At 41.7% G+C, this 27,890-nt stretch overlaps 4 protein-coding genes across 4 annotated transcripts in view; all 4 read right to left on the bottom strand.

The window, feature by feature from the left end:
* The window catches only part of LOC308152210 (protocadherin alpha-8-like), a gene marked incomplete at both ends in the record, with an annotated part of 162,064 nt that extends 134,846 nt beyond the window's left edge, over positions 1-27,218 (bottom strand). Inside the window, one exon of the mRNA XM_080525134.1 lies at positions 24,858-27,218. Within this exon, the coding sequence (XP_080381260.1) occupies positions 24,858-27,218 (2,361 nt within the window). The remainder of the gene's footprint in view (positions 1-24,857) is intronic.
* LOC308153104 (uncharacterized protein) lies at positions 71-13,813 on the bottom strand (the record flags this gene model as incomplete). Its single annotated transcript, XM_080526199.1, has 5 exons — positions 71-94; positions 2,304-2,399; positions 5,444-7,708; positions 8,419-8,583; positions 11,453-13,813. 5 exons carry the CDS (start codon positions 13,811-13,813, stop codon positions 71-73), a joined length of 4,911 nt encoding a protein of 1,636 aa, XP_080382325.1.
* Positions 14,368-19,966, bottom strand: LOC308153103 (protocadherin alpha-8-like; the record flags this gene model as incomplete). The annotated part of the gene is made up of 3 exons (XM_080526198.1): positions 14,368-14,388; positions 14,555-14,719; positions 17,603-19,966. The coding sequence occupies 3 exons, from the start codon at positions 19,964-19,966 to the stop codon at positions 14,368-14,370; spliced, it is 2,550 nt and encodes an 849-aa protein (XP_080382324.1).
* LOC308152220 (protocadherin alpha-8-like) lies at positions 20,690-23,068 on the bottom strand (the record flags this gene model as incomplete). Its single annotated transcript, XM_080525144.1, has 1 exon — positions 20,690-23,068. One exon carries the CDS (start codon positions 23,066-23,068, stop codon positions 20,690-20,692), a length of 2,379 nt encoding a protein of 792 aa, XP_080381270.1.
* Positions 27,219-27,890: the final 672 nt, after the last annotated feature.

Raw genomic sequence — 27,890 nt, 5'->3', positions numbered from 1 at the left:
AGGAATGATGCTAATTTGTTGTTGTCGCCACCGTCTCTCATAATGTGATATGAAATAAGTGCATTTTCATTTAAGTCTCTATCAGAGGCGCTAACTGAAAACACAGAGGCGCCTGGGTCGTTATTTTCAGTGACATAGAAAGTATAGGGACTCAGTGAAAACTCTGGTTTGTTATCATTCACATCTGATACAACAACACTTATAGTCTTTACAGATGACAAGGCTGGTTCTCCTGCGTCTTTTGCTACTATTGTTATATCATATTGAGATTGTTTCTCCCTATCCAGTGGTGACTTGGTGACTACAGAGTACATGTTATCTTTTAAAGACGGTATTAGTTTGAAAGGGACATCATCACGTATAGAACAGATAACTTTCCCATTCAGACCAGAGTCTAGATCCTTAACACTGATTAATGCCACTGTGGTTCCGATTCTAGAGTCTTCAGGGACTGCGTTAGAAAATGACGTCACTTCTATCTCAGGGGCATTGTCGTTGACGTCAACAATTTTTACAATTACACTTTTGTCCGTTTTAAAAGGCACCTGTCCTTTGTCAGATGCCTTTATGTCTATTTCATAGCTGTCTTCTAGCTCAAAGTCTATCTGTCCTTTCACAATTATTTCACCCGTATCGCTGTCAATATCGAACAGTTTGCGTAAATTATTATTTACATCATTACCGAAAGAGTAAATCACCTCACCGTTTAAACCATCGTCTAAATCCGTAGCGTTCACTTGCACAACTGTTGTGCCAATGGGTGAATTTTCATTCAACATTATAGAGTATGCCTCTTTGGTAAAAATGGGCATATTATCATTTACATCTAATACATCCACAATTATATCCACAGTTCCAGATCGAGGAGGTTTTCCACCGTCAATGGCTGTGAGCAGCAATCTATGACTCCTCGTGGTTTCCCTATCTAGCGGTTTCAGTAGGTTCAAAACAGGGATTTTACCATCCTTGCCTCGTTCCTTAACTTCCAAACGGAAATGCTCATTATGACTGAGTTTATACTGCTGAACAGAGAACGGGCCAACATCAGCGTCGCGCGCAGCTTGTAGCTGGAATCGCACCCCTGGTAACATGGACTCGGAAATCTCTAAACGTTTTTCTTCCTCCGGAAAGCTGGGCGAGTGGTCATTTACATCCAGAACCTCCACGGCGACATAATGGATCTCCAGCGGGTTTTCTAGCACCGTTTTCAGGTCGACCAGACACACGCTGCTCCGTTCACACACCTCCTCTCTGTCTATTTTTCCTTTCACATACAAGACGCCGTCGTTCTGATTTACCTGGAAAAGGGGCTCGGTCGAGCCAGATACGACTCGAAATCCCCTCTCCTTCAAGGTGTTCCGATTTAATCCCAAATCCTTAGCTATGTTTCCCACGACAGTTCCATCCTTAACCTCTTCAGAGACAGAGTATCTTAACTGAGCCGAAGCCCCGCAGAAAAAGAGAACCAAAGCAACCATGTAGGCGACCCACCGCCGTCGCTCCCGCAATGGCCCGCATCCTCTTTGTTCCATGTTTAGAAAATACTAAATAATCAACAACACGTCCACTACGCCTCTGCCAACAACTGCCTATCCATTATATTCGCATATCATCTCTCAATATAGTCAAACGTATATTGATGTCGGATTTTCGCCAAACACAGTCTCCAAATATTTCTCCTGAAAGCGCACATCTGTGGGCTCGTCTCTGAGACACTGAATATCAATGCAATGAAGAGGCGGACTCAACGATATGACGAAAGTAGCGGGAGCTGTATTCTAGTAAAGTACTGACACCATGCGATTCTATCTCACATTGCACGGTTGTTAAAACAAATTTAAACCAATATCGAATGTACAGGTACAAAATACACCTGAAACAATTAACAACCGCTAAACAGGTTTCATAATATACAAAGTACATCGTTAACGAGAGGCCGGTAGCCTATACAATGAGTGTCTTCCACATACATAAATCAATGTATTTGAAGAGGCGACTCGCCTACTTTACGCACGTGTAGCCTCTAAGTTATGTGTATGTCCAGAAAAAATGCTCAATGACCTCTGCAACAATTCAGCACCTCCTCAATGGACAGCGCTTGGTCCAGCTTTGAGGACAACCCTTTCACTCCAAAACAACATAATACAGTATGTGCCACTCATCTGAATATATATATATTTATATGTAGACAATAAAACAGACTTTCGGTCCCTAAAGATATTAATGTATCATCAAGCAGGCCTATGGTAAGTAATTTGATAAAAAAAAAAGAATCAAATTATAAAAGCTTATTCAAGTCTTACCTCTCCAGAAGCTCTCCTCCTGTCTCCGGGGACCACGAGAGTATTCCCATTGCTGCCCGGGACTATAGTAGAACCTATACTCATTCTGGGTCCAACTAACATGTACCGGTTGTCTCCGGATCTGTACTGGATGCTGTGGCACAGTGTCCCGTCATAATTCGGATCTTGTAAATACTTGGAGGAAAGGTCTGTGGCGTTGGAGCACTGCATGACAATCAACACGATGATACTGACGAGGAAAAGCGCTGAAACTGACCCCAAAGTAATCATCAAATAAAATGTAACGTTGTTCTCCTCCTCGACATTTACTGAGCTTTTAACATCTGAAGCTGCAAAAGCCTCTTTGGGCTCCACAGCGTTGATCATCACAGTAGCTGTTGCTGAGAGTGAAACGTTCCCATTGTCTTTGACCAGTATGACCAGTTTATGCTCAGCCACGTCTGTCTCTGTGAATGACCGAAGTGTCCTGATCTGTCCTGTATAGCGGTCCAAACTAAAGAGACTGTGGTCTGTAACTTCCTGGAGTGAAAATAATAACCAGCCGTTATATCCTATATCAGCGTCATAGGCTCTCACTTTAGTCACCAAATGTCCTGCGTTCACATTGCGGGGAATCTCCTCCACACCTTCAGCGGAACCGTTAGCGCTGACTGGATACAAGATCACTGGAGCGTTGTCGTTCTGATCCAGAATGAACACGTTCACTGTGACGTTGCTGCTTAGAGACGGAGTTCCAGAGTCTGTAGCAACAACTTGGAAATGGAAAGTTTTAAGTGTCTCAAAGTCAAAGCTTTTTAGAGCCAATATGTTCCCATTTTCAGGATGAATGTTTAGAAAAGCTGATAATTTATTCTCGTTGCCACCATTTCTAAGAATGTGATATGAAACAACTGCGTTTTCATTTAAGTCTCTATCAGAGGCACTAACTGAAAACACAGAGGCACCTGGATCGTTATTTTCAGTGACATAGAAAGTATAGGGACTCAGTGAAAACTCTGGTTTGTTATCATTCACATCTGATACAACAACACTTATAGTCTTTACAGATGACAAGGCTGGTTCTCCTGCGTCTTTTGCCACTATTGTTATTTCATATTGAGATTGTTTCTCCCTATCCAGTGGTGACTTGGTAACGACAGAGTACATGTTATCTTTTAAAGACGGTAGCAGTTTGAAAGGGACATCATCAAGTATAGAGCAGATAACTTTCCCATTAAGACCAGAATCCAAATCATTAACACTGATTAATGCGGCCGTAGTTCCGGGTCTAGCATCCTCAGGAATTGCGTTAGAGAAGGATGTCACTTCTATCTCTGGCGCATTATCATTGACATCAACTATATTTATTATTACGCTTTTGTCAGTGGTGAAAGGAACATGTCCCTTATCAGATGCCTGAATATCAAATTCATAGATATTGTTTTCCTCGAAATCTATTGGTCCTTTAACAGTTATTTCACCAGTAATTGGATCTAAACAAAACAACTCTAGTAATTTGCTATCTACTTCATTACCAAAAGAATATATAATTTCACTGTTAGCACCTTCGTCGAAATCGGTTGCATTTACCTGAATAACTGTTGCTCCAACTGGGGCATTTTCACTCAGCATTACAGAGTATACATCTTTAGTAAAAAAAGGTGAATTGTCATTAACATCAAGTACCTCTACGTGTATTTCGATAGTACCAGACTTCGCTGGTCTTCCTCCGTCAATGGCTGTAAGATGCAAAACATGCCTCCTAACAGCCTCCCTGTCTAACTGCTTCTGTAAAACCAAATAAGGGATTTTACGGTCTTCCCCTCTATCTTTAACTTCCAAACGAAAATGCTCAGTGTGACTGAGTTTATATTGTTGTATAGAGTATTGGCCTCCATCTGGGTCGCGCGCAGCTTGGAGTTGAAATCGCGCACCTGGTAACGCAGACTCTGAAATCTCTAACCGTTTCTCTTTCTCGGGGAAGCTGGGAGAATGGTCGTTCACATCCAGAACTTCCACCTCGACATAATGGATCTCCAGCGGGTTTTCTAGCACCGTTTTCAGGTTGATCAAACACACGCTGCTCCGTTCACACACCTCCTCTCTGTCTATTTTTCTTTTCACATATAAGATGCCGTCGTTCTGATTTACCTGGAAAAGGGGTTCAGTCGAACCTGATACAATTCTGAATCCTCTTTGTTTCAGGGTGCTGAGATCTAATCCCAAATCCTTAGCTATATTCCCCACGACAGTTCCATCCTTAACCTCTTCAGAGACAGAGTATATTAACTGCGCCGAAGCCCCGCTGAGAAAGAGAGCCAAAGCAACCATGTAGGCGACCCACTGTCGTCGCTTTCGCCATGTCCCGCGTCCTCTTTGTTCCATGTTCAGAAGATACAAAATAATCCACAACACGTCCACTACGCCTCTGTAGCAAACAACTGCATATCCATTACATTCGCATGATAATTTCTCAAGAGGAAAAACGATGTTGATTTCGGATTTTCGCCAAACACGGTCTCCAAATATTTATCTTGAAAGCTCAGGGCTGTGTGCTCGTCTTTGAGATACTGAATAGAAAACCAACGAAGGGGCGGATTCAACGATATGACGAAAGGAGCGGGAGCTGTATACTATAGTAACGTACTGACACCATGCGATTATGTCTCACATTGCACGGTTGTTAAAACAAATTGAAACCAATATCGAATGCTATCCGTGCAAAATACACCTGAAACAATTAACAACCGCTAAACAGGTTTCATAATATGTATGTACAAAGTACATCGTTAACGAGAGGCCGGTAGCCTACAATAAGTGTCTTCCACATACATAAATCAATGTATTTGAAGAGGCGACTCGCCTACTTTACGCTCGTGTAGCCTCTAAGTTATGTGTATGTCCAGAAAAAATGCTCAATGACCTCTGCAACAATTCAGCACCTCCTCAATGGACAGCGCTTGGTCCAGCTTTGAGGACAACCCTTTCACTCCAAAACAACATATACAGTATGTGCCACTCATCTGAATATATATTTATATGTAGACAATAAAACACACTTTCGGTCCCTAAAGATATTAATGTATCATCAAGCAGGCCTATGGTAAGTAATTTGATAAAAATAAAAAAAATAAAATTATAAAAGCTTATTCAAGTCTTACCTCTCCAGAAGCTCTCCTCCTGTCTCCGGGGACCACTAGAGTATTCCCATTGCTGCCCGGGACTATAGTAGAACCTATACTCATTCTGGGTCCAACTAACATGTACCGTTTGTCTCCGGATCTGTACTGGATGCTGTGGCACAGTGTCCCGTCGTTATTCGGATCTTGTAAATACTTGGAGGAATAGTCTGTGGCTTTGGAGCACTGCATGACAATCAACACGATGATACTGACTAGGAAAAGCGCTGAAACTGACCCCAAAGTAATCATCAAATAAAATGTAACGTTGTTCTCCTCCTCGACATTTACTGAGCTTTTAACATCTGAAGCTGCAAAAGCCTCTTTGGGCTCCACAGCGTTGATCATCACAGTAGCTGTTGCTGAGAGTGAAACGTTCCCATTGTCTTTTACCAGTATGACCAGTTTATGCTCAGCCTCGTCTGTCTCTGTGAATGACCGAAGTGTCCTGATCTGTCCTGTATAGCGGTCCAAAGTAAAGAGACTGTGGTCTGTAACTTCCTGGAGTGAAAATAATAACCAGCCGTTATATCCTATATCAGCGTCATAGGCTCTCACTTTAGTCACCAAATGTCCTGCGTTCACATTGCGGGGAATCTCCGCCACACCTTCAGCGGAACCGTTAGCGCTGACTGGATACAAGATCACTGGAGCGTTGTCGTTCTGATCCAGAATGAACACGTTCACTATGACGTTGCTGCTTAGAGACGGAGTTCCAGAGTCTGTAGCAACAACTTGGAACTTAAATGTTTTCACAGTTTCGAAGTCAAAACTCTTTAGCGCGTAAATGTTACCATCAGAATTAATATTTAGGTATGATACGATGGGGGTATCAGCTCCTTCTCCTTTCCAAATATGATACGAAAGATGAGCGTTTTCTTCTAAGTCTCGATCAGATGCAGTCAAGGAAAAGACAGACGTGCCTGGAACATTGTTTTCTGCAACATAAAAAGTATATGGACTTTGGGAAAATACAGGGCTGTTATCGTTTACATCTGAGATATGGATGATGATAGTTTTAAGGGAAGATAAGGCAGGGTCTCCTTTATCCGTGGCAGTTATGGTTACTGAATACCTCGGCTCTGATTCTCTATCCAGACGACTTTTAGTTATCAAAGAGTACATATTTTTCTGAAATGACGGTTTTAATTCGAAAGGGATGTTGTCTGATACTGTACAGATGACAAGGCCATTTTCACCGGAGTCCAGATCTGACACACTGATCAGAGCTACCGCTGTGCCAGCTCGAGCGTTCTCGGGGAGTTGGCTCGACAGGGACGTCACGTCCATCTCAGGTGCGTTGTCATTTACATCTTTCACGTTTATGACGACACTGCAGTGACCTGTCAAGCTCACTTGACCCATATCAGAAGCCTGTACGTCAATTTCGTAAACGCTCTGCTCTTCGAAGTCTACTAATCCTTTCACTTTGATCTCACCTGTGACGGCATTTATTTCGAATAAATCAAAGGCTTTGTTTTTAAGACTATTGTCAAATGTGTATGCAATCTCTCCGTTCGCGCCATCATCTAAATCTGTGGCGTGCAACCGTAGAACAGAGGTCCCCAAGGGAGAGTTTTCCTCTAATGTCACTGTATACACCTGTCGGTCGAAAACGGGAACATTATCATTGATGTCAATAACATTAATGGTTATATTGACCAAGCCAGTTCTCTCTGGCTTACCTCCGTCAAACGCTGTTAAGACTAACACTATTTCTGGTTGCTGCTCTCTGTCTAGCGGCTTTTTCAAAATCAAGAAAGGAATTTTATCTTCACCGCGAGTTTTAACATCTAATTCGAAGTATTCGTTTGGACTGAGAGTGTACTTACGGAGGCTATTCGCTCCCACATCAGGATCATGCGCAGCGTCCAGAGGGAAGCGCGTTCCTTGGAGCATTAGACTCTCTGATATTTCCAAACGCTTTACTTTTTCCGGAAAAATCGGAGAATGGTCATTAATATCTATAATTTCTACCTCCACATAATGGATTTCCAATGGATTTTCCGAGACGGTTTTTAGGTTTATCAAGCAAATGCTGCTTTTCTCACAGAGCTCCTCCCTGTCGATGTTTTTGTTCACATACAACACGCCATTGTCTTGATTTATCTGCAAAAGACCTTCCTTAGAGCCCGATACAATCCGAAACCTTCGCTCTGCCAGTTTATCCACACCGAACCCCAAATCCTTCGCCACGTCTCCCACAATAGTGCCTTGTTTCGACTCCTCCGCGATGGAATAGCGAATCTGACAATAAGCCCCTCGGAAAATGCACAACAAAAATAAATAACGCATCAGCACCCCGCGAGGTACCTTATTTCTCTGTCCGTGTATCATTTTGTTATGCCCTGTTACTATCGCACCATTGCAGACTGTTTTACAAAGAAAACGCTTGATAAATTGAATATCCACAAAACATTTCCAAGCAAGCATCCATAACGATAGTATCCTAGGTGCCGCACATTCAGTACTCGTCTCCTGTATGATTTTCAAACACGAAAAATAGGGGAGGGCTTTCAACAAAACGTGTGTCATTAACCAGCACATATACCACAGAAGGATAGCGACACCATGCGCCATTCAACGAAATCTCAAAACAAATAAAGTACAAGGTCTACAAAATAATCTCTTACTGGTCACAACATAAAAAAACAATCAGTTTAAAATATCTGCAAATGTAAGGAAATGGTAGGTAAATTACACGATGGAATTACTCTTTAATCGTTAACGAAATTCGAACGAAATTCGAACGAAATACTCCTCATTTAAGGAATGGACATTATAATGATGAATCCAGGAGGAAAAAAACGTTCATTTTGAAAAAAACGTTCGAGGAACAGACGAGGAAAAAACGTTCATTTTGTAGGGACGACCAGACTGCATGAATTAAAACCAAATAAACGGAATAGGCACATCAACAACGTACAAAGGCTTACAAAGTTAAATATAGTTCTTACCTCTCCAGAAGCTCTCCTCCTGTCTCCGGGGACCACTAGAGTATTCCCATTGCTGCCCGGGACTATAGTAGAACCTATACTCATTCTGGGTCCAACTAACATGTACCGTTTGTCTCCGGATCTGTACTGGATGCTGTGGCACAGTGTCCCGTCATAATTCGGATCTTGTAAATACTTGGAGGAATAGTCTGTGGCTTTGGAGCACTGCATGACAATCAACACGATGATACTGACGAGAAAAAGCGCTGAAACTGACCCCAAAGTTATCATCAAATAAAATGTAACGTTGTTCTCCTCCTCGACATTTACTGAGCTTTTAACATCAGAAGCTGCAAAAGCCTCTTTGGGCTCCACAATGTTGATCATCACAGTAGCTGTTGCTGAGAGTGAAACGTTCCCATTGTCTTTGACCAGTATGACCAGTTTATGCTCAGCCTCGTCTGTCTCTGTGAATGACCGAAGTGTCCTGATCTGTCCTGTATAGCGGTCCAAACTAAAGAGACTGTGGTCTGTAACTTCTTGGAGTGAAAATAATAACCAGCCGTTATATCCTATATCAGCGTCATAGGCTCTCATTTTAGTTACCAAATGTCCTGCGTTCACATTGCGGGGAATCTCTTCCACACCTTCAGCGGAACCGTTAGCGCTGACTGGATACAAGATCACTGGAGCGTTGTCGTTCTGATCCAGAATGAACACGTTCACTGTGACGTTGCTACTTTGAGACGGAGTTCCAGAATCTGTAGCAACAACTTGGAAGTTAAATGTTTTGAGGGTTTCAAAGTCAAAGCTTTTTAGCGCGGAAATATGTCCATTATCAGAATTAATATTCAGGAAAGATGCCATATCATTGTGTTTCCCCTCACCTCTAACAATGTGATATGAGATCACAGCATTTTCATTCAAGTCTTTATCAGAGGCGCTAACAGAGAATATGGACGCACCGGGAGCGTTATTTTCCACTAAGTACAGCTCGAGGGGGTTCTGGGAGAATTCCGGTCTGTTATCGTTCACATCTGATATCTGGACGCTCAGAGTTTTGACTGTGGACAGAGGAGGCTGACCACAGTCAGTCACTGTTATTGTGATGTCATAATGTGATACAAGCTCTCGATCTAAGCGCCCCTTTGTGACGACAGAATACACATTTTCTTTATATGATGGCTTTAACTCAAAAGGGACGTTTTCTGATATACTTGATATTACTTTCCCATTCATGCTGGAGTCTTTATCTGTCACACTAATAAGAGATATGACAGTTCCTGGTTTTGAATCTTCAGCCACTGTATTTGAGAGAGAGGTAACATCGATCTCTGGTTTATTATCGTTAACATCTATTATCTTTATATTAACTCTACAGTCAACACTTGTTGGAGGATGTCCCTTGTCGGAGGCCTGTATATTTAGTCTATATACGTCATCCTCCTCAAAGTCAATTTGCCCTTTCACTGTTATTGCTCCAGTAACGCTGTCTAAATTGAAAATATCATATACTTTGCGCTTCATGGTTTTACCGAGCGTATACTCAATTTCTCCATTTGGACCGTCGTCTGAATCAGTGGCGTTAACAGTAATTATAATTGTCCCTATAGCTGCGTTTTCCTGTAACGATACTGTATACACATCCTGACTAAAAACAGGATGATTATCATTCATATCAAGAACAGTAATCGTCACATTCAGAGTACCTGACCTCGGTGGATTACCACCGTCGCTTGCCGTTAATATTAAGGTGTGCATTGTGTTTAGTTCCCTATCTAGAGGTTTCTGTAGAATTAAAAATGGGATTTTATCCCCTTCTCCACTATCTCGTAATTGAATGTCAAAATGGTCATTCTGACTTAGTTTATACAAACGGACAGAATTGGTCCCCATGTCTTGATCACGTGCGGTCTGGAGTTCGAAGCGCGCCCCTGTACGAGTGCTTTCAGACATCTCCAAATGCTGTTCTTTTACTTGGAAGATCGGAGAATTGTCATTTACATCAGTTATTTCCACACCAACATAATGGACCTCCAGCGGATTTTCAACAACGATTTTAAGGTCCATCATGCAAGCACCATTGCCATCACAAAGCTCCTCTCTATCAATATTCTTATGAACATACAGGACGCCATTGTTCTGGTTTACCTGGAACGGAGCGTCCTCAGAACCAGAAACGATACGAAACCGCCTCTCCACCAAAGTACTGACGTCAAGACCCAAATCTTTAGCAATATTTCCAACAACGGATCCCTCTTTCACCTCCTCTGGAATAGAGTATCTGATCTGTGCAGAAACCTGCTCCCCGAAGCACAGCAGCAGAGAGAAACGCAGAGCAACCCACCAATACTCCCGTCTGCGCCTTTGTCCTCCGTCTCCCATCATTAAAATAACAATAAAACACGGTGCAAAAATCGAATGTACAATCCTTCAGATCGGAGGGTCAGTCCATACGGAATCTAATACTTAGGCACCGAAACAGAGGACAAATATGTTCAACCATCATCGCACGTCTGGTTCAGATGTCCATTCACCGTTGCCTCGGCTTGGCTCGGTATGGTAAGAACAGCCCAATAAGGGGCAGGGCTTAACACGAAGCACCGGAGAATACCCTTGTGTTACACTGACACTCTGTGGCTCGGGCATCTGGATGAATTCAATAACTAGTCGAGTTGCTAAATATTCTTTGAATAATTTTCTGTTTTTTTAAATCCGTAGATTTATATCTAAAGAAATGTATCAATATAGTGGCGAAAGAAGGGTGGATGGACATTGTGAGATAGACTGATGTGGAGGCAGGTACATGGATAATGTCTGGAAACATGAGCAAACATGAGCATAACAAGTGAGCAGTAACAGATCCAGAAAATGCGCACACTCTTCTCCATTACGCACGGACAATATAATCAATTTCGGTATCCCAATCACCCAAACAACACACGTAATTTCATGGATTGCAATATACACCTCGCAATAGTGTCGACTCAAATCGCAAAACAAAAAATGAAAGACTATCTAACTATGTGTGTGAATCTGTGTAAACAGCTCTTACCTCTCCAGAAGCTCTCCTCCTGTCTCCGGGGACCACTAGAGTATTCCCATTGCTGCCCGGGACTATAGTAGAACCTATACTCATTCTGGGTCCAACTAACATGTATCGTTTGTCTCCGGATCTGTACTGGATGCTGTGGCACAGTGTCCCGTCATAATTCGGATCTTGTAAATACTTGGAGGAAAGGTCTGTGGCTTTGGAGCACTGCATGAGAATCAACACGATGATACTGATGAGAAAAAGCGCTGAAACGGACCCCAAAGTAATCATCAAAAAAAATGTAACGTTGTTCTCCTCCTCGACATTTACTGAGCTTTTAACATCAGAAGCTGCAAAAGCCTCTTTGGGCTCCACGGCGTTGATAATGACAGTAGCTGTTGCTGAGAGTGAAACGTTCCCATTGTCTTTTACCAGTATGACCAGTTTATGCTCAGCCTCGTCTGTCTCTGTGAATGACCGAAGTGTCCTGATCTGTCCTGTATAGCGGTCCAAACTAAAGAGACTGTGGTCTGTAACTTCCTGGAGTGAAAATAATAACCAGCCGTTATATCCTATATCAGCGTCATAGGCTCTCACTTTAGTCACCAAATGTCCTGCGTTCACATTGCGGGGAATCTCCTCCACACCTTCAGCGGAACCATTGGCGCTGACTGGATACAAGATCACTGGAGCGTTGTCGTTCTGATCCAGAATGAACACGTTCACTGTGACGTTGCTGCTTAGAGACGGAGTTCCAGAGTCTGTAGCAACAACTTGGAATTTAAATGTTTTGAGGGTTTCAAAGTCAAAGCTTTTTAGCGCAGAAATATGTCCAATATCAGAATTTATATTGAGGAAGGATGCCATATCATTGTGTTTCCCCTCACCTCTAACAATTTGATATGAGATGACAGCATTTTCATTCAAGTCTTTATCAGAGGCGCTAACAGAGAATATGGACGCACCGGGAGCGTTATTTTCCACTAGGTACAGCTCGAGGGGGTTCTGGGAGAATTTCGGTCTGTTATCGTTCACATCTGATATCTGGACGCTCAGAGTTTTGAATGTGGACAGAGGAGGCTGACCACAGTCAGTGGCTGTTATTGTGATGTCACAGTGTGTTACAGCCTCTCGATCTAAACGTTGATTGGTCACTAAAGAGTACATGTTATCCTGAAATGAGGGTTTCAATTCAAATGGCACGTCCTTTGACAGGCTACAAATAACTTTCCCATTAATACCGGAGTCTTTATCTGTCACACTGATGAGAGAAATAACAGTGCCCGGTTTCGAATCTTCAGAGACCATGTTAGAGAGGGACGTTACATCTATTTCAGGTTGATTGTCATTCAAATCGAGTATCTTTATAATGATTCTACAATCAGTGCTCATTGGGGGCTGCCCTGTGTCGGTGGCATGAACATCTAGTTTGTAAGTATCTACATCCTCAAAGTCAACGTAACCTTTAACTCGAATTTCACCTGTAACTTTATCTAAATTGAAGACATTATAAACCTTGGGGTCAAGTTCACTACCAAAGAGATATTCAACATTGCCATTGACACCGTCATCCAAATCAGTTGCGCTAACTTGTAATACACTAGTTCCGACTTGGACATTTTCAGACAAAGTAACAGAGTATACTTCTTGGCTAAACACTGGGTGGTTGTCATTGGAATCGAGAACAACGACGGTGACGTTCAGAGTGGCTGATCTAGGTGGACTTCCACCGTCGACGGCTGTTAAAACTAGCCTGTGTTCAGATTGTTTCTCTCTGTCCAAGGGCTTCTGTAACACTAAGAACGGAATTTTGTCATCTCCCCCGTCTCTCATTTGCATATCTAAATGTTCATTGTGGCTTAACTTGTAGACCCGTACTGCATTAATACCAACATCTGGATCACGCGCTGCGGGCAGTTGGAAGCGCTTCCCGGGGAGAGTAGACTCCCATATGTCGACTTGTTTATCTTTCTCTTGGAAACTGGGCGAGTTATCATTAACATCCATAATTTCAACTCCTACATAATGGATTTCTAAAGGATTCTCAACAACCATTTTCAGGTTTATCAAACAGGCGGCATTTCCTTCACAGAGCTCCTCTCTGTCGATATTCTTATGAACGGACAAGACGCCATTGTTCTGATTTACCTGGAACAGAGCGTCCTTAGATCCAGAAACGATACGAAACCGTCTCTCCACCAAAGTAGTGACATCAAGACCCAAATCCTTTGCAATATTTCCAACAACGAATCCCTCCTTAACCTCCTCTGGAATAGTGTATCTGATCTGAGCAGAAACCTGCTCCCCGAAGCACAGCAGCAGAGAGAAACGCAGAGCAACCCACCAGTACTCCCATCTGCGCCTTTGTCCTCCGTCTCCCATCGTATGAAATACAATAAAACACGAGCTAAAAATCAGAGCAAAGTGTTTCCTGGAATAAATAGTTCCATGTGTTATACCCGATAGTGCAATTCATGTATAGTGAAATCTTGTGAATGAATTAGACTATTCCGTTCAACATACCACGGCCGTCTCCGATGTCGACAGGGTTTTTGTGGAACGAAATGCATCTTTAAGGGGCAGGGTTGATGTACAAAGCACAACACTGTTACCTAGTATAACACTGACACCATGTGGTCCAGGAATCTGATCTCCACAATTATTTGATCAAATAGCCCATATAGTCTACTCCTCATTTAGGCGTTATGTATCAATAAATAATAATTTAATTTAATTAATTAATAATAATTAATAAAATAATAAATAATAATAAATACACAAACACCAATAATTATAGTGGGCCGAGAGCATAAGAAATTAGAGACTTGCTAAAACGAAGGAGTTAACAGAAAATGTAATACACCTGAAGCAGTAGGTTACCGAACATTCAAATTCGAGCGTTTGTTTCAGAACCACGAGAGTGAACAGTAACCATGTTAACGACTTTCAACACTCTCCTTCACAACAAAGGGAGAAAACATTGCACAAAACAATGAGGCAAATTACGCAGAGAACTGGTTTGATGTGATTGGAATCATAACATTTCTTTAAAAAAAAAAATCTAAAAATAACAATAAGTAGCGTAATTTAAACGTTTAAAAAATACCCCTAAACAGCTCTTACCTCTCCAGAAGCTCTCCTCCTGTCTCCGGGGACCACTAGAGTATTCCCATTGCTTCCCGGGACTATGGTAGAACCTATACTCATTCTGGGTCCAACTAACATGTACCGTTTGTCTCCGGATCTGTATTGGATGCTGTGGCACAGTGTCCCGTCATAATTCGGATCTTGTAAATACTTGGAGGAATAGTCTGTGGCTTTGGAGCACTGCATTACCATCAACACGATGATACTGATGAGAAAAAGCGCTGAAACTGACCCCAAAGTAATCATCAAATAAAATGTAACGTTGTTCTCCTCCTCGACATTTACTGAGCTTTTAACGTCAGAAGCTGCAAAAGCCTCTTTGGGCTCCACAACGTTGATCATCACAGTAGCTGTTGCTGAGAGTGAAACGTTCCCATTGTCTTTTACCAGTATGACCAGTTTATGCTCAGCCTCGTCTGTCTCTGTGAATGACCGAAGTGTCCTGATCTGTCCTGTATAGCGGTCCAAACTAAAGAGACTGTGATCTGTAACTTCCTGGAGTGAAAATAATAACCAGCCGTTATATCCTATATCAGCGTCATAGGCTCTCACTTTAGTCACCAAATGTCCTGCGTTCACATTGCGGGGAATCTCCTCCACACCTTCAGCGGAACCGTTAGCGCTGACTGGATACAAGATCACTGGAGCGTTGTCGTTCTGATCCAGAATGAACACGTTCACTGTGACGTTGCTGCTTAGAGACGGAGTTCCAGAGTCTGTAGCAACAACTTGGAACTTAAATGTTTTGAGGGTTTCAAAGTCAAAGTTTTTTAGCGCGGAAATATGTCCATTATCAGAATTAATATTCAGGAAAGATGCCATATCATTGTGTTTCCCCTCACCTCTAACAATGTGATATGAGATCACAGCATTTTCATTCAAGTCTTTATCAGAGGCGCTAACAGAGAATATGGACGCACCGGGAGCGTTATTTTCCACTAAGTACAGCTCGAGGGGGTTCTGGGAGAATTCTGGGCTGTTATCGTTCACATCTGATACCTGGACGCTCAGAGTTTTGAAGGTGGACAGAGGAGGCTGACCACAGTCAGTGGCTGTTATTGTGATGTCATAATTTGACATGATTTCTCTGTCTAGACGTCCCTTTGTCACCAGAGAGTACATGTTTTCTTGAAACGATGGCTTCAAATCAAACGGTGCATAATCTGTGATACTACACAACACCTTACCGTTAACATCGGAATCTTTATCTGTCACACTAATGAGAGATATAACGGTTCCTGGTTTTGTATCTTCAGGAATCACGTTCGAGAGTGATGTAACTTCTATCTCGGGTGTGTTATCATTTATGTCTTGAATCTTTATGATCACTCTACATTCAGTTGTCCATGGAGGTTGACCTTTGTCTGAAGCCTGCACATCTAGTTTGTAAACTTCAATATCCTCGAAGTCCACGTTTCCTTTTACTCGAATATCACCAGTGACGCTATCTAACATAAATGCATCATATACTTTCCTCTTCAGTGTTTTCCCAAGACTGTATTCTATTTCTTTGTTAACGCCCTCATCTAAATCAGTTGCATTTATTCTAATCACGACAGTACCAATCGGGGCGTTTTCCTGTAAAGAAACTGTATACGTATCTTGACTGAAAACGGGACGATTATCATTACTATCAAGAACTGTGACTGTTAAATTAAGACGTCCTGATCTCACCGGACTGCCTCCATCTAGTGCCATTAAAATTAAACCATGTTGAGTCTTGTGCTCTCTATCCAACTGTTTCTTCAAAACTAAAAACGGTGTTTTATCTTCATCACTGTCTCTTACTTCGATTTCAAAATAATCAATTGGGTTTAGTTTGTAAAAACGGACCGAATTTATTCCAATATCAGGGTCACGAGCAGCATGGATTGGGAAGCGTGTACCTGGAGGAACATGTTCAGATATTTGCAAGTACTGCTCAGTTTCTGGAAAACTCGGAGAATGGTCATTTATGTCGGTAATCTCTACACCCACATAATGGATTTCTAGAGGGTTTTCAACAACGGTTTTCAGGTTTATCAAACAGACTCCATTTCCATCACAGAGCTCCTCTCTATCAATATTCTTATGAACATACAGGACGCCATTGTTCTGGTTTACCTGGAACAGAGAATCCTTAGATCCAGAAACAATACGAAACCGCCTCTCCACCAAAGTACTGACGTCAAGACCCAAATCTTTAGCAATATTTCCAACAACGGTCCCCTCCTTAACCTCCTCTGGAATAGAGTATCTGATCTGTGCAGAAACCTGCTCCCCGAAGCACAGCAGCAAAGAGAAACGCAGAGCAACCCACCAGTACTCCCATCTGCGCCTTTGTCCTCCGTCTCCCATCGTTAAAAATACAATAAAACACGGTTGTCAGCAACACATATATAATCGTAATGATCATACAGACAATTCGTAGTGACCCATACTGAATCCAATCCTTCAGCAACAAAAAAGACCATTAATGATCCCTGAACAACGCACACGTCTTCCTCTGATGTCCGATCACTTCACTCGGTTTACGTAGAACAAAACAGCCGTACAAGAGGCAGGGCCTGATACAAAAATGTACCGTATTAATGCTGGTGTTACACTGACACCCTGTGGCACGGGATTTGGAATCGAGCAAAGATAATTGATTCTGAAGATTTCCCATTAAGTTCAGTGTGCACACAACTTGAAATTATTGGCAATAAGTTGATGATGAAATGTTACACAGAGAGCATAGAGATGGGGAGAGACGCAGCGGGAAAGTAGCAACAGAACAGAACAGAACAAAACAATTACATAGTAGTTTAAAATCGTGTGGTTCGACAACGAAAGATTAACTTTAGTTTCAGAACCATTGGTGATGGACAGCAACCATTATACACGGCTTTGTAATAGCAGGCTAAAACAACGCCAACCATACACCGACATGTGTTTTAAAGTGTCATATCATGCAGAGCGCATCGTATACCTCTCAGTAATAACTAAATCACATTGCCAATACAATTATTCAATTGATTGTAAATACTTTAAAACAGCTCTTACCTCTCCAGAAGCTCTCATCCTGTCTCCTGGGACCACTAGCGTATTCCCATTGCTGCCCGGGACTATAGTAGAACCTATACTCATTCTGGGTCCAACTAACATGTACCGTTTGTCTCCGGATCTGTACTGGATGCTGTGGCACAGTGTCCCGTCATAATTCGGATCTTGTAAATACTTGGAGGAATAGTCTGTGGCTTTGGAGCACTGCATGACAATCAACACGATGATACTGACGAGAAAAAGCGCTGAAACTGACCCCAAAGTAATCATCAAATAAAATGTAACGTTGCTCTCCTCCTCGACATTTACTGAGCTTTTAACATCAGAAGCTGCAAAAGCCTCTTTTGGCTCCACAGCGTTGATCATCACAGTAGCTGTTGCTGAGAGTGAAACGTTCCCATTGTCTTTTACCAGTATGACCAGTTTATGCTCAGCCTCGTCTGTCTCTGTGAATGACCGAAGTGTCCTGATCTGTCCTGTATAGCGGTCCAAACTAAAGAGACTGTGATCTGTAACTTCCTGGAGTGAAAATAATAACCAGCCGTTATATCCTATATCAGCGTCATAGGCTCTCACTTTAGTCACCAAATGTCCTGCGTTCACATTGCGGGGAATCTCCTCCACACCTTCAGCGGAACCGTTAGCGCTGACTGGATACAAGATCACTGGAGCGTTGTCGTTCTGATCCAGAATGAACACGTTCACTGTGACGTTGCTGCTTAGAGACGGAGTTCCAGAGTCTGTAGCAACTACTTGGAATTTAAATGTTTTGAGGGTTTCAAAGTCAAAGCTTTTTAGCGCAGAAATATGCCCAATATCAGAATTAATATTGAGGAAAGATGCCATATCATTGTGTTTCCCCTCACCTCTAACAATGTGATATGAGATCACAGCATTTTCATTCAAGTCTTTATCAGAGGCGCTAACAGAGAATATGGACGCACCGGGAGCGTTATTTTCCACTAAGTACAGCTCGAGGGGGTTCTGGGAGAATTCTGGGCTGTTATCGTTCACATCTGATATCTGGACGCTCAGAGTTTTGAATGTGGACAGAGGAGGCTGACCACAGTCAGTGGCTGTTATTGTGATGTCATAATGTGCCATGAGTTCTCTGTCTAGGTGCCCTTTTGTGACGACAGAATATACATTCACCTTAAACGAAGGTTTTAATTCAAATGGCACCTCCTCAGTAATACCTGAAAGGACTTTACCATTGATTCCGGAATCTTGGTCTGTAACACTGATTAGTGAAATAACTGTCCCAGGCTTTGAATCCTCAGAAACTGTGTTTGAGAGAGATGTCACCTCTATTTCTGGTTTATTATCATTTTCATCAAGTATCTTTATGACAACTCTACAATCGGAAGTCATCGGAGGCTGGCCCATATCAGACGCTTCAACGTTGAATCTATAAACCTCATCCTCCTCAAAGTCAATTGTTCCTTTCACTGTAATCTGACCCGTCTCTTTGTCCAATTCAAACATGTCACGCACTCTACGCTTTACTGTTTTACCGAATGTGTATTGAACCTTTCCATTTGATCCTTCGTCAGCATCTGTTGCGTTTACTGTTACTATATGTCTGCCAATCGGAGCATTTTCCGGTAACGTTACAGAGTAGACCTCTTCGCCACATACAGGCTGATTATCATTTGTATCTAGCACAGTAACGGTCACGTTAAGAGTGCCAGATCTAGGTGGAATCCCTCCGTCCAGTGATGTCAGTATCAGAGTATGGTTGACCTTCTTTTCCCTGTCCAAGTGTTTCCGTAAAATCAAAAAGGGAATTTTGTCCCCCTCGCCACTGTCTCTCAACTCCAACTCAAAATGGTCATTCTGGCTTAATTTATAGAAACGGACGGAGTTTACGCCAACGTCGACATCGCGCGCTGTTTGGAGTTCAAAGCGCGCTCCTGGGAGCTTGTTTTCCGTTATTTCTAAGTGCTGTTCGTTTTCAGGGAAATTTGGAGAATTATCATTTACATCAGCTATTTCTACACCGACATAGTGGATTTCGAGAGGGTTTTCTACAACGATTTTTAGGTCCATCAGGCAGGCGCTATTGCCGTCACAGAGCTCCTCTCTGTCGATATTCTTATGAACATACAAGTCACCATTGTTCTGGTTTACCTGGAACCGAGCGTCCTTAGATCCAGAAACGATACGAAACCGTCTCTCCACCAAAGTAGTGACATCAAGACCCAAATCCTTTGCAATATTTCCAACAACGAATCCCTCTTTCACCTCCTCTGGAATAGAGTATCTGATCTGTGCAGAAACCTGCTCCCCGAAGCACAGCAGCAGAGAGAAACGCAGAGCAACCCACCAGTACTCCCATCTGCGCCTTTGTCCTCCGTCTCCCATCGTATGAAATACAATAAAACACGAGCTAAAAATCAGAGCAAAGTGTTTCCTGGAATAAATAGTTCCATGTGTTATACCCGATAGTGCAATTCATGTATAGTGAAATCTTGTGAATGAATTAGACTATTCCGTTCAACATACCACGGCCGTCTCCGATGTCGACAGGATTTTTGTGGAACGAAATGAATCTTTAAGGGGCAGGGTTGATGTACAAAGCACAACACTGTTACCTAGTATAACACTGACACCATGTGGTCCAGGAATCTGATCTCCACAATTATTTGATCAAATAGCCCACGTGGTCCAGGAATAGGATCTACACAATTATTTGATCAAATAACCCATAGCCTACTCGTCATTTACACGTTATGTATCAATAAATACACAAACACCAATAATTGTAGTGGGCCGAGAGCAGAAATTATTAATTAAGAAATTAGAGACTTGCTAAAACGAAGGAGTTAACAGAAAACTGATCGCCCAATATAATACACCTGAAGCAGTAGATTACCGAACACGCAAATTCGAGCGTTTATTTCAGAACCACGAGAGTGAACAGTAACCATGTTAACGACTTTCAACACTCTCCTTCACAACAAACGGAGAAAACATTGCACAAAACGTTGAGGCAAATTAGGCAGAGAACTGGTTTGATGTGATTGGAATCATAACATTTCATAAAAATAACAATAAGTAGCGTAATTTAAACGTTTAAAAATATCCCTAAACAGCTCTTACCTCTCCAGAAGCTCTCCTCCTGTCTCCGGGGACCACTAGAGTATTCCCATTGCTGCCCGGGACTATGGTAGAACCTATACTCATTCTGGGTCCAACTAACATGTACCGTTTGTCTCCGGATCTGTACTGGATGCTGTGGCACAGTGTGCCGTCATAGTTCGGATCTTGTAAATACTTGGAGGAATAGTCTGTGGCTTTGGAGCACTGCATTACCATCAACACGATGATACTGATGAGAAAAAGCGCTGAAACTGACCCCAAAGTAATCATCAAATAAAATGTAACGTTGTTCTCCTCCTCGACATTTACTGAGCTTTTAACATCAGAAGCTGCAAAAGCCTCTTTGGGCTCCACAGCGTTGATAATCACAGTAGCTGTTGCTGAGAGTGAAACGTTCCCATTGTCTTTTACCAGTATGACCAGTTTATGCTCAGCCCCGTCTGTCTCTGTGAATGACCGAAGTGTCCTGATCTGTCCTGTATAGCGGTCCAAACTAAAGAGACTGTGGTCTGTAACTTCCAGGAGTGAAAATAATAACCAGCCGTTGTATCCTATATCAGCGTCATAGGCTCTCACTTTAGTCACCAAATGTCCTGCGTTCACATTGCGGGGAATCTCCTCCACACCTTCAGCGGAACCGTTAGCGCTGACTGGAGACAAGATCACTGGAGCGTTGTCGTTCTGATCCAGAATGAACACGTTCACTGTGACGTTACTGCTTAGAGACGGAGTTCCAGAGTCTGTAGCAACTACTTGGAAATTGAATGTTTTAAGAGTTTCAAAGTCAAAGTTCTTTAGCGCGGAAATATGTCCATTATCAGAATTAATATTCAAGAAAGATGCCATATCATTGTGTTTCCCCTCACCTCTAACAATGTGATATGAGATCACAGCATTTTCATTCAAGTCTTTATCAGAGGCGCTAACAGAGAAAATGGACGCACCGGGAGCGTTATTTTCCACTAAGTACAGCTCGAGGGGGTTCTGGGAGAATTCTGGGCTGTTATCGTTCACATCTGATATCTGGACGCTCAGAGTTTTGAATGTGGACAGAGGAGGCTGACCACAGTCAGTGGCTGTTATTGTGATGTCATAATGGGACACAAGTTCTCGATCTAAGGGCTCCTTTGTGACGACAGAATAAACATTTTCTTTATATGATGGCTTTAACTCAAAGGGAACATTTTCTGATAGACTTGAAATTACTTTCCCATTCATGCCAGAATCTTTATCTGTCACACTGATCAGAGAGATTACAGTTCCTGGTTTTGAATCTTCTTGAACCGTATTAAGGAGCGATGTTACATCAATATCTGGTTTATTATCATTAACATCTATTATCTTTATGATAGCTCTGCAATCAACACTTGTTGAAGGCTGTCCTTTATCAGACGCTTGTACATTTAATCTATAGACCTCATTCTCTTCAAAATCAACCTGGCCTTTGATCTTAATGGCACCGGTGACCTGATCCAATTCAAATATATCGTGTATTTTACGTTTTATGGTTTTACCCAGAGAGTATTCAACTTCTCCATTTGGTCCTTCGTCAGCATCGGTTGCGTTAACTGTAAGGACAACAGTTCCTATGGAAGCATTTTCTGGGAATGACACTGAATACACCTCTTGGCTGCAGATAGGACGGTTATCGTTTATATCAAGAACTGTAACAGTTATATTCAAAGTACCTGACCTAGGTGGAGTCCCGCCATCCAGTGCTGTCAAAAATAATACATGTTTAGTGTTTTGCTCTCTGTCCAGTGGCTTTTGCAAAATTAAAAACGGTATCTTGTAGCCTTCTCCACTGTCTATCAACTCCAATTCAAAATGTGCATTTTGACGTAACTTATAAGAACGGACAGAGTTAATACCAACATCTGGGTCTCGTGCAGTCTGGAGTTCGAAGCGAGAAGCGGGGAGAGTATTCTCTGCCATTTCTAGATACTGATCTTTTTCAGGAAACATGGGAGAATGATCATTTACATCCGTTATTTCAACTCCTACATAATGAATCTCTAAAGGGTTTTCAACAACGATTTTTAGGTCCATCATGCAAGCACCATTGCCATCACAGAGCTCCTCTCTATCGATATTCTTATGAACGGACAAGACGCCATTGTTCAGGTTTACCTGGAACAGAGAATCCTTAGATCCAGAAACGATACGAAACCGCCTCTCCACCAAAGTACTGACGTCAAGACCCAAATCTTTAGCAATATTTCCAACAACGGTCCCCTCCTTAACCTCCTCTGGAATAGAGTATCTGATCTGTGCAGAAACCTGCTCCCCGAAGCACAGCAGCAAAGAGAAACGCAGAGCAACCCACCAGTACTCCCATCTGCGCCTTTGTCCTCCGTCTCCCATCGTTAAAAATACAATAAAACACGGTTGTCAGCTAAACATATATAATCTTAATGATCATACAGACAATTCGTAGTGACCCATACTGAATCCAATCCTTCAGCAACAAAAAAAGACCATTAATGATCCCTGAACAACGCACACGTCTTCCTCTGATGTCCGATCACTTCACTCGGTTTACGTAGAACAAAACAGCCGTATGAGGCAGGGCCTGATACAAAAATATACCGTCTTTATGCTGGTGTTACACTGACACCCTGTGGCACGGGATTTGGAATCGAGCAAAGATAATTGATTCTGAAGATTTCCCATTAAGTTCAGCGTGCACACAACTTGAAATGATTGGCATTAAGTAAATGATGAAAGGTTAAACAGAGAGCAAAGAGATGGGAAGAGACGACAGCGGGAAGGTAGCTATACAGATCAGAACAAAACAATTACATAGTAGTTTAAAATCGTGTGGTTCGACAACGAAAGATTAACTTTAGTTTCAGGACCATGGTGATGGACAGCAACCATTATACACGGCTTTGTAATAGAAGGCTAAAACAACGCCAACCATACACAGATATGTGTTTTAAAGTGTCATATCATGCAGAGCGCATCGTATACCTCTCAGTAATAACTAAATCAGTTGTTAAATGTTGTTTTGTTTGCAGATGATACAAATTTATTTTGTTCTGGCAAAGATTTGGAGCAGCTTCTGGATACAGTGGAAACGGAACTAAAAACTATAAAACGATGGTTTGACACAAACAAGTTGTCATTGAACTTAGAAAAAACAAAATTGGGATATTTGGAAATCGAAAAATGAATAGTCAAGTACAAATCAAGATAGATAATGTTGAAATTGAAAGAGTTTATGAAAACACATTTTTGGGAGTTGTTATAGACCACAAACTATGTTGGAAAACACACATAAACTACTTAAAGACTAAAATATCAAGGTCTATTGCAATACTGCATAAAACGAAAGACATACTTAATCCAAATTCATTACACATATTGTACCGTTCTCTAATAGTTCCATACATAACTTACTGTGTGGAAGTGTGGGGAAACACATACAAAACAATCACAAATCCAATTTATTTACTACAGAAAAGAGCTATACGAATTATAAACAGAGCTGCCTATCAAGAACCAACTAACAAATTATTCATAAACACCTATGATCTCAAATTTAAAGAATTGGTGGACTTCAAAATGGCACAAGTAATGTATAAAGTAAAAAATAAGATGCTTCCAGACTGTATCCAGAGACTATTTCAAGTTAGACAGAGTAATTACGAACTCAGAGGAATATGTATGTTTATGAAAACAAAGATTAGAACAAATGCAAAACAAAGATGTATAATAGTTAAAGGAGTTAATTTATGGAATACTTTTGAAAAGGAAATTAAAATGTGTAGTACACTAAAAGGATTTTTAAAATTATTTAAAAATAAGATGATTAACAAGTATAAAACAGAGGTTTAAATATAGTTTTTGTTTGGTATTTTTTGAACTTTTTGTTGACATGCGTAAGTGAAATTTTGTTTATAAAAGTTTCAATGTTTTGATTATGCATTCATGGGGGGACATGCATACATGTAACAAGGGTAGGCGCAATAAGCCACGGCTTCAGCACCTTTTTGGTCCTGGCGTTATGAATTGTGACTGTGTATGTTTTTTTATATCTGTATTGTGAATTGTATAGGGGACCAAAATAAACATTCTCAATCAATCAAAAAAAATCACATTGCCAATACAATTATTCAATTGATTGTAAATACTTTAAAACAGCTCTTACCTCTCCAGAAACTCTCCTCCTGTCTCCTGGGACCACTAGAGTATTCCCATTGCTGCCCGGGACTATAGTAGAACCTATACTCATTCTGGGTCCAACTAACATGTATCGTTTGTCTCCGGATCTGTACTGGATGCTGTGGCACAGTGTCCCGTCGTAATTCGGATCTTGTAAATACTTTGAGGAATAGTCTGTGGCTTGGGAGCACTGCATGACAATCAACACGATGATACTGACGAGAAAAAGCGCTGAAACTGACCCCAAAGTAATCATCAAATAAAATGTAACGTTGCTCTCCTCCTCGACATTTACTGAGCTTTTAACATCAGAAGCTGCAAAAGCCTCTTTTGGCTCCACAGCGTTGATCATCACAGTAGCTGTTGCTGAGAGTGAAACGTTCCCATTGTCTTTTACCAGTATGACCAGTTTATGCTCAGCCTCGTCTGTCTCTGTGAATGACCGAAGTGTCCTGATCTGTCCTGTATAGCGGTCCAAACTAAAGAGACTGTGATCTGTAACTTCCTGGAGTGAAAATAATAACCAGCCGTTATATCCTATATCAGCGTCATAGGCTCTCACTTTAGTCACCAAATGTCCTGCGTTCACATTGCGGGGAATCTCCTCCACACCTTCAGCGGAACCGTTAGCGCTGACTGGATACAAGATCACTGGAGCGTTGTCGTTCTGATCCAGAATGAACACGTTCACTGTGACGTTGCTGCTTAGAGACGGAGTTCCAGAGTCTGTAGCAACTACTTGGAATTTAAATGTTTTGAGCTTTTCAAAGTCAAAGCTTTTTAGCGCAGAAATATGTCCAATATCAGAATTAATATTGAGGAAGGATGCCATATCATTGTGTTTCCCCTCACCTCTAGCAATTTGATATGAGATGACAGCATTTTCATTCAAGTCTTTATCAGAGGCGCTAACAGAGAATATGGACGCACCGGGAGCGTTATTTTCCACTAGGTACAGCTCGAGGGGGTTCTGGGAGAATTCTGGGCTGTTATCGTTCACATCTGATATCTGGACGCTCAGAGTTTTGAATGTGGACAGAGGAGGCTGACCACAGTCAGTGGCTGTTATTGTGATGTGATAGTGTGTTACAGCCTCTCGATCTAAACGTTGTTTTGTCACTAAAGAGTACATGTTATTCTGAAATGAGGGTTTCAATTCAAATGGCACGTTCTCTGACAGGCGACAAATAACTTTCCCATTAATACCGGAGTCTTTATCTGTCACACTGATGAGAGAAATAACAGTGCCCGGTTTCGAATCTTCAGAGACCATGTTAGAGAGGGACGTTACATCTATTTCAGGTTTATTGTCATTCAAATCGAGTATCTTTATGATGATTCTACAATCCGTGCTCATTGGGGGCTGCCCTGTGTCGGTGGCATGAACATCTAGTTTGTAAGTATCTACATCCTCAAAGTCAACGTAACCTTTAACTCGAATTTCACCTGTAACTTTATCTAAATTGAAGACATTATAAACCTTGGGGTCAAGTTCACTACCAAAGAGATATTCGACATCGCCATTGACACCGTCGTCCAAATCAGTTGCGCTAACTTGTAATACACTAGTTCCGACTTGGACATTTTCAGACAAAGTAATAGAGTATACTTCTTGGCTAAACACTGGGTGGTTGTCATTGGAATCGAGAACAACGACGGTGACGTTCAGAGTGGCTGATCTAGGTGGACTTCCACCGTCGACGGCTGTTAAAACTAACCTGTGTTCAGATTGTTTCTCTCTGTCCAAGGGCTTCTGTAACACTAAGAACGGAATTTTATCATCTCCCCTGTCTCTTATTTGCATATCAAAATGGTCATTGTGGCTTAACTTGTAGACCCGTACTGCATTAATACCAACATCTGGATCACGCGCTGCGGGCAGTTGGAAGCGCTTCCCGGGGAGAGTAGTCTCTGCAATGTCGACTTGTTTCTCTTTTTCTTGAAAACTGGGCGAGTTATCATTAACATCCATTATCTCAACTCCTACATAATGGATTTCTAAAGGATTCTCAACAACCATTTTCAGGTTTATCAAACAGGCGGCATTTCCTTCACAGAGTTCCTCTCTGTCGATATTCGTATGAACGTACAAGACGCCATTGTTCTGATTTACCTGGAAAAGAGCGTCCTTAGACCCAGAAACGATACGAAACCGTCTCTCCACCAAAGTAGTGACATCAAGACCCAAATCTTTAGCAATATTTCCAACAACGGTCCCCTCCTTAACCTCCTCTGGAATAGAGTATCTGATCTGTGCAGAAACCTGCTCCCCGAAGCACAGCAGCAGAGAGAAACGCAGAGCAACCCACCAGTACTCCCATCTGCGCCTTTGTCCTCCGTCTCCCATCGTATGAAATACAATAAAACACGAGCTAAAAATCAGAGCAAAGTGTTTCCTGGAATAAATAGTTCCATGTGTTATACCCGATAGTGAAATTAATGTATAGTGAAATCTTGTGAATGAATTAGACTATTCCGTTCAACATACCACTGCCGTCTCCGATGTCGACAGGGTTTTTGTGGAACGAAATGCATCTTTAAGGGGCAGGGTTGATGTACAAAGCACAACACTGTTACCTAGTATAACACTGACACCATGTGGTCCAGGAATCTGATCTCCACAATTATTTGATCAAATAGCCCATATACTCCTCATGTATGCGTTATGAATCAATAAATACAGTAGCACCAATAATTATAGTGTGAGAGCATAAGAAATTAGAGACTTGGTAAAACGAAGGAGTTAACAGAAATCTGATCGCCCAATATAATACACCTGAAGCAGTAGATTACCGAACACGCAAATTCGAGCGTTTATTTCAGAACCACGAGAGTGAACAGTAACCATGTTAACGATTTTCAACACCCTCCTTCACAACAAACGGAGAAAACATTGCACAAAACGTTGAGGCAAATTAGGCAGAGAACTGGTTTGATGTGATTGGAATCATAACATTTCTTGAAAAAATAATCTAAAAATAACAATAAGTAGCCTATACTTTAAACGTTTTAAAAATAC

Source organism: Nansenia antarctica (assembly GCF_963989245.1).
Source record: "Nansenia antarctica genome assembly, chromosome: 3".
Taxonomy (NCBI): Eukaryota; Metazoa; Chordata; class Actinopteri; order Argentiniformes; family Microstomatidae; genus Nansenia; species Nansenia antarctica.
The sequence above is the reverse complement of the archived record's forward strand: the minus strand, read 5'-3'. Positions and strand labels throughout refer to the sequence as shown.